The following is a 14237-nucleotide window of genomic DNA, read 5'->3' on the forward strand; positions in this document are numbered from 1 at the left end:
ACCACCTAATAAACCGACAGATGGATTAGTACTTAACTGGAAGAATATTCCAGATTTGTGGCATGTGATGCACTAATATTTTATTTTGTCAAAAAAAAAAAAAACTGCTGAAGGCCTGAACTGAAGCGACTGTTTGAATGGTCTGAGTATCTCTGATTTTAGACGCCCGAGTTGCCCTTGAAAAAGATAAAACACGAGAAAAGGCCAAAATCAACCTGAACATCATGGCCATTCAATATTACATTATTTGTACGGTGAAGAATCAATTGAGGGAATGTTTTACGAGAAATGCCTACTGATTAGATGGTAGCAATCATGCTATGGCTTGATCCTAGCCGTTAAAAACAATAAGCAGGAATTTTTCCATTGATATCTAGGTTTTACATTTGATCACACGGTTCTGATATTTTAATCTGTATTCGTTTTGGTTAATTTGCCACGTTTACGGTAGTGATGCTTGGTATCTTCAAGCTTCGATGTGAAGAAAGCACTGTATATAGTCTGTTTAAGTGGGTTGAGGAGAGTTTTGGAGGGACCGAAGAAGAGAATGCAGCAGAGTGAGAGAGGCCTTTAAGCATTTTGAGGAATCAGAGAATCTGTGGGGAGAAGCTGAAGTTTCGGGCTTTTTGTAGATTTCTCCTTTTGCCTAAGGTAAGAATGAAGAACAGTTAAAACCTTATTGTGTCTCATCGATTTATTTATTTGTTTTTTCTCTAAATCTCACACTGAAAAATTGCTGGATTTCATCTTGGTATTGTCTGTACAACTGAAATCTGTAAAAAGATGAAGCTTGCGAATGTGGGGTTTCTGCAAAAAATTGATTTGTTTTCATATTCTCTTGTTTTTTAGGTTGGGTCCTCTAGAAATCTATCAACATTCTCTAGTTTTCATCATTCTCTTGTTTCTGAATCCTTTTGAATCATATTCTCTGACAATGCTTGATGTAGTGCTTGCCTTGTTGAAAGCCTTGGATTTTTTTCTCTACGAAATGTCCATACGGGAGACCTTCTAGCTTCTAAGATGGGTCTCTCTTGGAATCTCATGTTGAGAGATGCTGTGCTTTAAAATCTTACTATCGGTGTGAGTGATGGGTTTCGCTTCTACTTGCTTGAAATGTTGGTGATATCTCGAGATTGTTAATGCAGAAGCTTTTTTATGTGGGAAAAAAACACATTTCTCAAATATGGGTTCCCCTCATTCAGTATTTTACTGCTCTTACCATCAAGGTGTTGAGTATGCTGCAACAGTCTTTACTTCTTTTTTTTTTACATTATATTATTTTAAATTCTTCTTCATGGTTTTGTTATTTCAAATAAACAAAAGGAGATCGATTGCCTTTCTTCTTTTGGTCACTTTGACGGCCTTCTTATTTCCCTAAACATATGTAGGTTGATTTGGGGAAGTAGCTAAAGTCATTTGAGTGGGTTTGTGTTGATATTTCATTTTTCTGCTTGTCTGGGGAAGTAGCTAAAGTCATTTGAGGTGGGTTTGTGTTGAGATTTCATTTTTTCTGCCTGTCTGCGGTCAAACATGCAGGCCTTTCAACGACTGTCATTGAGTCACTGAATGTAAGTCTGGAATGTCTGGCGCTCTTTAATGCTTGTTTTGTTTCATTTTTTATTGTAGATGTTCCAAAGAAGAGGGAAGACATATGACCCATCAAAAAGAAAAAAATTCATATACATATGAGGGCTATTACCAAGCATATGAGCTTTCCGCTCTTCTCATTATTTTCTTTCTTTTTGGTTATCTACAGGAGTGGGATTCTTGCATCTTTGTTATATTTTCTTCATTTGTACGAATGATATTATCTCTCTCTTAGTCTCTCTAGCTCATTGCTATCGAGTTTGTTGGGTTAAGGTAATTTTGACAGTTTTCCTATCGTGCAGATTCTACTGTTTATGCATTTTATAATGATCTCTGCCTACTTTTCCCTAAGACAGACTGAAATGCAACTTTCAGTGATTCTTCCTTTATTGATGGTTTTGAGTTAATAGCTACAAATATATGGTATTATATATATGTATATATATTTGTGTTCTTCATTTTTTTGATTTTATTTCCTTCTCATGGTTTCCTTTATATTGATTGGAGGAAAAGAGAAGGAAGGAAGAAAAAGGGATGGATCTAAAAGTTGTTCTCTTCCCCATATCATTTCTCATATTGTTGAGTCCTGATGAAGATGGCTTCTTTTAGGTCGCAGTTTCACTACAAGCATAAGGCACCAGCCGTTCTGGATATTTCTCTTTTACTTATTTGTTTTGTTCAACTTATAGCATGAAGGAAAAGAGTGTTAGAGGATCCTGGTTCTTACCACTGTAAATGATTGTTTTGAGGTCAACAACTCCTAAATTTTATACTTCCCTAAATTTTTATTGGAGTTGACTAAAAAATATATGCTTATGCTTTTATCTATATCTATCTTATTGTGTTAGAAAAATTGAAGGAGAACCCTCAGTTTGTGCAGCTTATTGAGACTTTCTTGTAAGAAGCTGCTTTGAGAGGAAGCTGGACATGAGTATGTTGGAGGGGACATGCTTGAGCCAAGGGAAGCTGATATACCTGCCTTGTTTTTGGTATTGGTTGTGCTTCCTTTGGTTACTTATATCTTACTTGGAAAGTGGAATGAGTCTGCAAAGAAGAAGGAGAGGATAAGCGTGCTAGCTCAGTTGGCAGCTGAAGAGGCCTTCCGCGCAGAGGCAATGGCTGCTGCCAGTGTTATTCCTGTTGTTCCATCTTTAAAGGTTGGGTTTCATGAATGTGCAAGATGCTTTGGTCCAGCTGCAACCCGTTGCTCCAGATGCAAATCTGTTAGATACTGGTAAGCCTAAGTTCTTGATCTTGAGCTACAGGTTCAAAACTCTTGGTATATGCAGTATAGAATCTATAGATATGTAGATGGTCACATGCTTTGATAAGTTCTGCTCCCATTTTAGGGCTACTAACCATACAGAATTGTATACTTGAATCTTGATTAGTTGTACATGACATCAGTTTAAGTAAAAAATCATATGTTCTCTCAAAAAATTAAAAATGTACTCAAGAAAAGTATGTTTTAGGGATAAAGGATTGCTTGGATATGGATGTACATTACTTTCCAGAAATCTTTAATTCCATCTACATCTGTTAGTGTATGAGGGAACTTAATTTTCCATACTTCAACCAACTCCCTTGTAAGGCCTATCTAATTATTAGTAACAGTTGACACACCAATTATTCATTCTCCAACTTTATGGCAACTGAATGTGATGAATCCCTTTAAGCACTAGTTCCTTCTCAAAGTCATCCTTAAGTTTGGAGTTGTAAAGACTTCAATTTAGTGTCATGTTCTTCATCTGAGTCTATGGCATTTAGTGGTGGTTCTGCAATAATTTGTAGACATTACCTTGTAGTTGGAAGGTGACATTTTCCATTAAATTCTTTATGTAACTTTGCTACTTAGTTTTTTTAGTTATTGTCATGTATAGGTCCTTTGTTGTTAGGGGTGTGTTCTTTTTACTTGTAATTGCAACTTGCCAGCCCCATCAGAATGCAGGCTGAATGAGTTCCATTTATGTTCTATCTTATTTGAAATTTTGAACTACTCGTCTCTATTTTTTTTTGATCAGCAACACAGAAAAGGTTTTGTTAATTATGAGAGAAACATGATTACAACAAGAAGTTGTGAAAAGAACCAGCTATTGAAGCTGTCCCAAATCAGTACTACATTTGAGCCCAAAACATATGTGTTCTATGTACCCCTTGCTTGGCTAAGCCATCTGCCAAGCCATTAGCAGTCCTCCTCACCCATTTTACTTGGATTAACATGCCCTGTCACAGCCATTTGAATTTTCTGAATTCATTCCTCAAATGCCATGCCAACCCCTCCCCTTTTACCAGCCACTTAAGCACAGTTTTAGAATCTCCCTCAATAATCAGCCTACTAATACCCAGTTCTTTTGCCTTCTCAACCCCAAAAACTCTGATCTTGCCACATCACCCTGCTCCAAAGGGCCAGAGTATAAAGCAATTATGTTCCCCTCTTCATCCCTAATGACTCCCCCAATACCTGAGGGGCCTGGGTTACCCAAACAGCTCCCATCAAAATTCAGTTTCTTCCAACCATTTATTGAGGGAGACCAAACCTCAACAGATCTTTGTCTTGTAGTTGAGGATGCAGCAATGATACCCCAAGCTCTGAAGAAATCTTCAATTTTGAAATCCTAAACAGCTTTGAACTTTTTGCCCAATGTGCTACATTCAATGTTATAGTTTTGTTTGATGGATAATCTCAATGTTATATAGTTTCAACCAAGGCTTCCTTGCTTCATTCCTTCTCTTCAAATATTCTTGTATTTCTTTCCACCCACACTACTCGTCTCTATTTCTCATCTCTCTTATTCATCTCATCACCTCTTGATGTACTGCTTCCTTTTATTAATAAGGTTTTTTTTTCTCTTATTTCTTTTGAAGGCGCTACACAACGAGTTCTAATCCTAACTGAACTCGTCATCTCTATTTCTTATCTCGTATTCTTATTTTTCTTTCATCATTTCTTCTCATTGTTTGCTTTATTATAAGATGCTATTAGTTTCTTCCACTGATATTTAGCAGAAAAGGACAGTGAAAGCTTATAATTATCTCTCTAGGACTGTTTCATTTGTTAAGGGAACTCTTGTGTTTTAGGATCCCCCTCTCTACTGAAGAAGTGTTTTAAAAATTTCTAGACCTTATTTCATAGTTAATGCAACATGACTCCCATAGTTGGAATAAGGATTGCTGACTAGAGTATCCTTTAGCTTATGATATCTATTGGGACTTTGGAAGTGTCATATAGATGGATCCCATGTTCAACAGCATGGCTGGTTCACTAGCAGGACCAGGTGTAGCAAGGAATCAATTGTATGAGGAGTGACTTCCCAAGGGGGTGGATTGTAAGAACAGTCATACCGTCCTCATTGATTATACACTTATAACTTGTTGTTGCCCTCGTATATTATTCACTTATAGCTTACTTTTAAGCTTGTCCTACTGCATATTCATTTTTTTTTTCTCAATTTACTTTTATTATTGTTAAACTGATCATCTATCTGCAGTTCTGGGAAGTGTCAGATAATTCATTGGAGGCAAGGCCACAGACAAGAATGCCAGCAATTGGAGATCCTGAGCTCAAATTCATCCCCTAAGCCTGTTGCAGTTGAAGACTCTGTTGATGAGAGAATTTTACTAAATGAAAACCTCAACAAACTATTCTATGGGTATGAAACTAAGCAGCCTATGCCAGAAAATGTTTCTTCCGGCAGACCAAATCATGCTCCAACTACCACAGCTATTGCTTCTACCACCACCACCACCACTACAGTTGATACATCTGAGGTTTCAACGTTGGAGCGAAAGGTTCCAGACAAGCGGTCCTGTAGTAGATCCCAAAGAGAACTCTTGAGAAGAGAGGACACAGCAGTGTTTGGATCATCCCTAGAAGCATACAGCAGTAAGGTCATTGATCCAACATTGTCTAATGCTATTCCATTGAAGGATGCTTCTTTAAAGCTTAAGGTACTAGCAATTTGAGTTGAGGTTCCTATAAGGCTGCACTTCTTTTTCTGTGGTTCTGATGCATCTGTTTACTTTCGACTCCTTTGGTGGTTTCAGTCAGGAAATGATGGCCTAGTTGCATCTTCAGAAGAAACTTCAAGAAAGCATCTTGTCAACAATCCTGTGCTTGTCCATGGAAGGAGTGTTCCAAGAAACAATTTGCATGAAAATCACAAGTTAAGAGGAGATACTGGATGTTCATTTCAAACAACAACTGGTTCCCCTATTTCAAGCTCCTTAGAGAACAATGGGACTAGTACAGGTGAAGCCGAGATAGGCTTCACTTCAGACAGAGGCAATATCCTTAGGGAGGGATTGGCTTGTAATGACGAAACAACATACTTTAACTCTTCCCCTGAAATGATCTTAGGTAAGACAAGCAGAAAGTCAAAGGGAAAGTCAAATTCTTTAGAACCCAAATGTTCAGGCTCACCAAGATCAGCAATGAAAGCATCAAGAGGAAATGTAAATTCAGGGACAGACAGGAAGGGGAGCATGGCAAATGAATCAAGTGGGTTGTGTTGGTTCTGTTCAGTATCAATTCATTATTTTCTACTATCCCACAGGACTTTTTCACCACCAATTCTCTATTATGTGTGCAGAAATCCATCAAGTAAATCCTTCCATGAATGCCCATGCACAAAACTGCAACGATGTCTCAGAGATTGAAATTATGAAAATGATGGGCCTAAAGAAGTCACCTAAAGTTCCTAGGCAGAGTGTCACAGGGGCTATTAGTGATACACATAAGAGAAATAAGGTCTAATCCTTGATATGTGAATTGCCTATTTAGCTATTCTCTATTTCTGAATATTGAACTCATTTGTGCTCCACTATTCTAATGGATCAGGTTCTTTTCCCCTACGAAGAATTTGTAAAGTTCTTTCAATGTGAAGTCTGGGACTTATCTCCTAGAGGTCTTTTAAATTGTGGGAACAGGTAATATTGTATTCAATTTCCCTCCACTTGAAGTCTTGACTATGAAGTTGGAATGCAGAATCCAATAATTAGAGCAATCTATCTTTAAGATTTTGCAAGTAACCGAAGATAAACCTTATTGAGAACAAAGATCGAGATGGAAATGATCCTCCATACTCAGACAAGAGAATAACTGAAGAGAGATCTTATCTATTAAAAAGAAAATAAGGAAAAAAGAGAATAACTGAAGAGAGATCTTATCTATTAAAAAGAAAATAAGGAAAAAAGAGAATAACTGAAGGGAGATCTTAACTATTGCTACTTGGTATTGGTGCAAAATGATTAAATTCATCCATGTAGTCCATTGAGTATATTTTCTGTTGGATCTGAGTTCTGAACCATAACTACCTACAGCTAAGCATAAGATGCAACTTCTTTGTTCTTTTGTGATTTCTTATCATCCTCTATTCTTCTGTTGTTGACTTTGTTGCCCATTTTTTTATTTTGATCTTGCAGTTGCTATGCTAATGCCGTATTGCAATGTTTGACCTGCACAAAGCCCCTCATTGTGTATTTGCTTCGGAAATCACATTCAAGAACCTGTATGTGCTTGTTTTGCATATCTTATATCAATGTCCCTAAGCTGTAAATAACCAGATCTGGTGCATTGTATTGTTATATGATATACATGTCTTCTTATCTCTCCTGTATATGGTAGGCTGTGTGAAAGATTGGTGCCTCATGTGTGAACTTGAGCATCATGTCATGATGTTAACAGAAGGTGGAGGTCCTTTGTCTCCCAACCGAATCCTTTTGCATATGAGAAACATTGCTTCTCGTATGGGTGGTGGAAGTCAGGAAGATGCTCATGAATTTCTAAGGTTTGTGGACATGTACCTGTCAATTTTATTTGGGTATACGATCTTCTTATACTGTCTTTGAAGTCTGAATTCCATATAAGCTTAGTGATCTAAATTCAATTTTAGATTCACAGATCAATAGTTGGTATTTTTCTTTGTTCATTTTGGTCGTTTCATGTGAGCTTTCTTTTTCTAAAGAGGCTATCTATATTCAGGCTTCTAGTTGCTTCTATGCAATCTATATGCCTTGAGGTAGTGGGTGGTGAGAAGCATGTTGATTCAAGGTTGCAAGAAACGACCTTCATACAGCATACATTTGGCGGTCGTCTTCGATCAAAGGTGATTATTGCAATATTACCTCTCCTCAACCTCTTTCAAGTACCCACTTCACAAAATCTGTCTGTTGTGTTAATTTTATTCTTCTCATATATAGATTTTCAATGATAAGTTCATACGGCCATATCCAGGTTAAGTGCCTGAAATGTCATCATGAATCTGAACGATATGAGAACATTATGGATCTTACATTGGAGATACTTGGTTGGGTGGAGTCACTGGAGGATGCACTTACTCAATTCACTGCAGCTGAGGATTTGGATGGAGAAAACATGTACAGATGTGGAAGGTTGGATGGCATTATTTGTGTTTTAGAAACTCATTCCATGCCTTGCAGATTAGGTCCTTTCCTGATGATCATCTAAAATTTGAATCACTGACAATCTTTTGCATGTTTTCAATAAAGGTGTGCGACATATGTAAAAGCCCGAAAGCAATTGAACATACATGAGGCACCCAACATCTTGACAATAGTTTTGAAGAGATTTCAGGTATTTTGGAAATAGTATTGCTTAGTGGGTCCATTATTCTTTTCTGTAGCATTTTTTATCCGGTTTGAGTCTTTATGTTCTCAAAACATCAGCTTCTTAGGGTTTGATGTTCTCCTTGAGTTGTTGTAATTCATCTGATTATTTATGGATCCTGTCTACCAGGGTGGGCATGGCTGGTTTTTTTGAATTCTTCTCCTTGCTTGTTTTCACTTTTTTCCCCTTTTAGCCATATATTCCTTCTATACACTTTTTCGTTAATATATATATTTTTTATTACTACAATAAAAGATCCTGGGTACCAGCATGACTTGGGTGGCTCATCTTAATCACTGCAAACCAAAATATGGCAGGATGTTGGCTAAGTTGTCTGGGTTATACTCTGCTGAGTCAGTGGAAAAGCGGCATTGTTTGTGGTGCTGGAAAATATTTTCTGTAAAACCAAAATTTGATTCCTTATGTTTGTAATTGGAGATATATGTTCCTTGTCTAAAATTATTTTTTGTTTTTCAGCCTTTTTTAATAGAAACTTATATTTGGGATGCCACATTTTGTATAACTATTGACTTATTGATTCCTTAACTGTGAATTTTGTTTCATCAGAAGGGGAAATATGGCAAAATAAACAAATGTATTACCTTCCCAGATATGCTGGACATGATTCCATTCATGACTGGAACAGGCGACAGCCCTCCACTTTATATGCTTTATGGTGTTGTTGTGCATCTGGATACATTGAATGCATCATTTTCAGGGCATTATGTGTCCTACGTGAAAGATATGCATGGAACGTGGTTAAGGATAGATGACACAGAGGTAAAAGTTAGCTCTTTGTAAATGTTCCACTGTTCTCTGGTTTTGAAGGATTTTTCTAAACTATTTTTGATTGGTAAAATGGAAATGTCTACAAGGAATTCATGCAACAACTTTGCATTTGAGATCTTAGAAAGATATGTTAAGTAATTGTTCAAGGGAAAACCCACTATTGCTGAGAGGCCTTTCCCTCAAGGATAACATGATTATGGGGTCCTGCTATATTTTCTATACTGTGTTTTTTCTGGTCTCTTATAAAAAGGTTCATTTGGGCCATGTTTTCCTTGTTTTGGGACTAGCTCATTATACCTTTATTTTTTCTTAGTCTTTTACTCAAGTTATCTCACTCATTTCTGATAAGATGAAATGCTCACAATTTTTTCTTCATGGTACTTGATTGGCTCCTGACTCCTGAGAGATTTAATAGCTGGTTGAATTTTAAATATAATAAAATATTTCAAAAAGTCCGTCAAATAATTTGAATTCCAAAACTTAGTGCATGAGTTCTTTTTTCTCTTCTTTCTTTCTTGCATGATGCTTGATATTCAAATTTGCTATTTGTTGGTGACTTCCTGTGTAATTGTCAGTTGTGGTGCACATTAAAAGAATGCCATTTAGGATCTTGGTTGGTTGTTTCCTACTTTGCCTAATAACTACAACCCAAATATCATGATTGAGGGCATTTTTCTATCAGTAACAGTGCTTCAAAATTTTAAATGATTGAGGGCATTAATGGGATAAGGTTACAAAACAGTTGCCCTTCTGCTAGTAATCAGTGGACCTGTTCACAGGCTGCGCTTTGCCTCTATATTAACAGAATATATTCAGGTCTGAGCCAGAGCCTGGCATGGCCATTGGGCCTAGATCTTGAGCCCGAGCCCAGACCTTGTATTAAGTCTGAAGCCCAGGCTCAAGCCCAAAGCTTGACCAAGAAAAGTGGGCAAGAAGTTTTTTTTTTTTTATTTATAACAAAACTAATTTATTTATATTAAATGGCCTCAAAACCGAAAAATACTGAAAAATCTCACTATGGCTTGAGAAAAGAGGAGGAAGAAAGGAAAAATGTATTATATAAAACATTATCATTGGGCTTGGGCTCGGTCTGGGCTTTTTGAGAAAGCCTGAGCCCAGCCTGAAAAATGCTGGGCCTAGTGTTTTGGGCCTGAGTCCTAGCCTGTGGGCCTAATATCTTGCCCAAGCTTGACTAAGAATGGGCCAGGTCAGGCTGGCCCATGAACAGGTCTAGTAATCAGCAATTTTTTTTTATCAATGTCTAGTAATCAACAATTCTTTGAGTCTTGTCAGAGTTAGGCCTGCCAGTGATACCTGAAAATCTGAGGCCAATCCAACACCTGATCCAATTATCTTGGATTCAGATGATGTGTTTGTGTTCGGATTTGGATTTTGCAATCTGCATACAATTAATAATCAGATTGGATTCAGATTGACTCCATCTGACCTGATTAAAATCTGAATCCGATTATATTATAATATTTTTTGATTATATCATATAAATTTTATATTTATATTTAAAATTATACAAAATATGTTTTTATACATAATATTATATGTGAATATATATATATATATATATATATATATATATATATATATATAATAAATTCAGTATGTTATATTTACATTATTTTTTTTATATATATATAAATCAATGTAAATATAACATACTGAATTTATTTTATATATAATTGACAACTAATTTTTCATTTTTTTTTGTTTTTAGAGAAATTAAAGTGGAGTCGGATTAAATTCGATTCTGAGGTCTTCAAATCCAATCAGATTTGGATGCAAGTTTTCAATATTCGGATTTTGCTGAACCCTATGTGAATTCGATCCGTTTACAGCCTTAGTCAGAGTGTAGTTCCCCCCTCCCCCCTCCTTTTTCAATTAGGCTGAGATTTAGAGTTCTTTTTTGATGTTTAATGTAGCTACGAAAGGAGTTTTTTTTGGTTTGCTTTTTAGTTGTCTTGGCTTCTCTTTAAATAAATTAAGTATGCCCTCTCTGCATTTGGAGAGTAGTGACATACCGACAATTTGAGCAGTATTTTTCCTAATGTTTGGGTTGGCTGGACGAGGGCTTATAGCAGTCAAACTGTTGGTCCATCAGCATGCTCAACACCAGGCCCATATAGGTAGCCCAATTATGGCTATAGTTTTCTCAAGTGTAAAGTCTCATTGTTAGCTTAGTGCACCTAGTAGCTTAAGTTTTTCTTGGTTACCTAGTCTATTGAAAAAAACTGTGTTGAAGGTTGATCATATGAATAAGAAACCAGCTATTTTTATAACCCTCATCCCTGATTTATCAAAAAAAAAAAACACTTATCCCTGTTAAAAACTTCAAAATACTCTAGTTCATGTTTAGTATTGATTAAATAATGTAATCATACTTCATACCAGAAGGTAACCTACCTTTTACAATGCAAGAGAATTTATTGTTTGGAAAAGCAAATTGTTGTATTGTATTGAACTGAACAATAGGATACACAAGTAAAGAATCTTTGTACACCAAGGACCTGTACAAATCAAGAAATGAATAACCAATCAACCATTCTTCCTCTCGTGGAACAAAGACCTAATGAAACAAAGTATCAATATAAACACCTGTTCTACGGTATACCCCTGAAGCATAAGGGGTGTTTGAATCTGTTTACAGCCACATCACTAGAATTTTCTCTGCCCTCAAAAGTTCTTTACGTCCTTTTGAACCATATACACTGGAATTACTTTGCCCTTCTCACTAAGTCCAGCCAGCTCTAAGACTTTGAAAGCTTGCAGGACTGATTCAGGGGAGCAACTTCTCCAGTTAAAAGCACTCCTCATCAGAGACCAGACGATCTCTCTAGTAAAACTGCATTGCATAAAGATATGCTTTCTAGTATTCCACAGAGGACACAATCAATGTTATCACGTACCATCTCTCTCCTTATCAATCTGTCCTTTTTAATTTAATGTTGCAGTCCAACACAAAAAAGTTACATTTGATGGAGCATGTCTTTGCCATATTCTAGACTGAGGAAACTCATCAGATGTCTGCTTGCACATATTCTTAAAGAAGGATTTCACAGAAAAAGAGCCTGTTTCTCCCATGGCCAGATTCTTCTATCCTTCCATTAGTTTACTAAGAGTCTCCATAACACAAATAAGCAACCAAGGACAGTGGGTCCCCCTGTCTCAAAACCCTAGAACTGGTGACCTTGTGATGTGGTCTTCCATTAATGTTGACCGAAATGGTAGGCATCGAGAAACATACCTTTATTCAACCCTCTCCATTGAAAACTGATTCATCGTCTTTAATATGTAGTCCAAGAATTTCCAGTTGGCATGGTTACCTTTTTCATGTCAATTGTACAAGATACCAGTCCTCCCACCATCCAGTATTTTTCTCCCTTAAACAAAAAGCCCCTTTCTTCTCTTGGATTTACATATCAAATCTGCACATTCATGACCTGCAAGGAGATCCATTCATAAACTATGTACCCCCAAAGTATCCATTTTGCTGTAGGAGTTGGCTGTGATTTTTCTCAGCATTTCTTAGCTGATCCCTTGTATTCTTGGTAAATCTAAAGGCAAACATTTGTGCCATTCCAAAAGCAAGAAATGCCACAAGATTTTTTTCCAAACCTCTGGAGCAAAATCCATGGTTTAGAAAGATGAACGGTTATTTAATTTGTTGAGCCCCCCTTCCCCCCCCCCCCCCCCCCCCCCCCCCCACACACACACACACACGTCTGTGAGTTTGTTGAGGTTAGAAACAGAATCACATTTTTCTCCCTTTCTTTTGCTTGTATATATTCTGATGGATAGTCAGAAAATTCATGAAAATTTTAAGATAAAGTTGGTTGATGCAGCTGAAATAGATTAGCTGTCCACACCAGTGGATCTCTAGATGTGCACACAGATTTTATATCCTTGATTCTTGCAAATGGGTGCAGCTGGTTCCATGGTATTGGTTTCCAGAGATTGTAGTTGGATCTGGCAATTTCTTGTTGTGTAGTTGTATAGGTTTTGATTTCTTATCATGTATCATTCTTTTGCTAATAGGTCCAGCCAGTGCCAATTAGTCAGGTGATGTCTGAAGGTGCATACATCCTATTCTATTCAAGGTAATTATGAACCAACTTTTTCTACACTTAGTATTTTATTTAAATCATTCATCAGCTTTTCAATTGTTAAACCCTGTTCAGGTCTTGCCCACGACCTCCAAGAGCTTGTTCTGGGAAAGCTACCTCACTGCAATCTCCATCTTCTGCAAGGCATTGTACATCCAAAACTCAAAAATCATTAAGACCGGTGGAACCCAATTCCAGTTGCCATTCGTTTGCCTCAGAATTTCCATCAGGTCCCAGACCAGAAATTTGTATGGGTGCTTGCAACAGAAACTCCAACAGCACTCTAAGGAGTACAAACATGAATGCCTTGCCTGTGAGAGAAATCTATGCTGAGTCAACTAGCACAGAATTTTCAGATGCCACATCCAGTGATTGGTCCCATTTTACGAGCTCAGATGAATCATCATTTACTACTGAGAGTACGAGAGATTCATTCAGTACTGTGGACTATGCTGACTTCAATCTTGATTCCATTTCCTCCATATTCAATACCTTTTATCCATCGGATTACTCTTCTCACAACTCTATTTCCTCTAGAAGGTTCTCACATAGTAAGCCGCAGATACAATTCCATTCAGAAGACAAAGGTTTTGTTTTGGACTCGTCCATGTCAACCCATCCCCTTGACAGTGTACAGAATGGAAAGAATCCAAAACAGGTCAGCATTTTTTCGACCGAACCTTTTCCTTCTGTTGGCAACTGCAGTGTATTTGTAAAATATGGGACTAGTCCCAAAGATAGTTTTGCTCAAACATCTGGTCATTGTCAACACTAATTTTTATAATCTTGTAGTTATGGGAATTCCCATCTGATGAAATATATCACTTTTCCAGAGACTAACCATGCCTCACAAGTCTGATTTTATTTATTTGAATATGGTATTGTATTTCATTGAGAATGGGGGTCGGAGTCTGTCCCCCTTTTGAAGATTGAGTGTATTGTATGATGTCATATTTTCTTCACTCCCTACCAAGAGTGATTTTTATGGCATGCATGTATAGAAATCCACTTGCAGAGCCAGAGATACACTTGTCAAAGGTTCAACCTCAGGGCCTGTTGGTTTGTTTCAGATATTTCTTCCATTATCCCTGACCAACTATTCGTTTTTATCATAATTGCTT

The 14237-nt window shown here is 37.0% G+C and overlaps 1 protein-coding gene across 14 annotated transcripts; it reads left to right on the forward strand.

The window, feature by feature from the left end:
- Window positions 1-492: 492 nt before the first annotated feature.
- On the forward strand, window positions 493-13956 carry LOC148866850 (ubiquitin C-terminal hydrolase 15-like). 14 transcript variants are annotated; one of them, XM_088978708.1, is made up of 15 exons: window positions 512-651; window positions 2101-2336; window positions 2436-2821; window positions 5076-5535; window positions 5632-6085; window positions 6177-6334; window positions 6425-6513; window positions 7009-7094; window positions 7211-7373; window positions 7568-7691; window positions 7820-7977; window positions 8095-8179; window positions 8780-8992; window positions 13049-13110; window positions 13192-13956. In XM_088978708.1, the coding sequence occupies exons 3-15, from the start codon at window positions 2535-2537 to the stop codon at window positions 13889-13891; spliced, it is 3039 nt and encodes a 1012-aa protein (XP_088834834.1). In that variant the 5' UTR covers window positions 512-651; window positions 2101-2336; window positions 2436-2534; the 3' UTR covers window positions 13892-13956. The 14 variants fall into 14 exon arrangements, with proteins under 14 accessions (XP_088834831.1, XP_088834834.1, XP_088834830.1 ...); XM_088978713.1 differs by lacking the exon at window positions 2101-2336 and adding an exon at window positions 1627-1860 and having other exon boundaries at window positions 524-651; window positions 2468-2821; XM_088978707.1 differs by having other exon boundaries at window positions 529-651; window positions 2095-2336.
- Window positions 13957-14237: the final 281 nt, after the last annotated feature.

The sequence above is a fragment of the Nelumbo lutea genome, chromosome 3 (assembly GCF_056320005.1).
Source record: "Nelumbo lutea isolate HS-2025 chromosome 3, American lotus-T2T, whole genome shotgun sequence".
NCBI classification, from domain to species: domain Eukaryota; kingdom Viridiplantae; phylum Streptophyta; class Magnoliopsida; order Proteales; family Nelumbonaceae; genus Nelumbo; species Nelumbo lutea.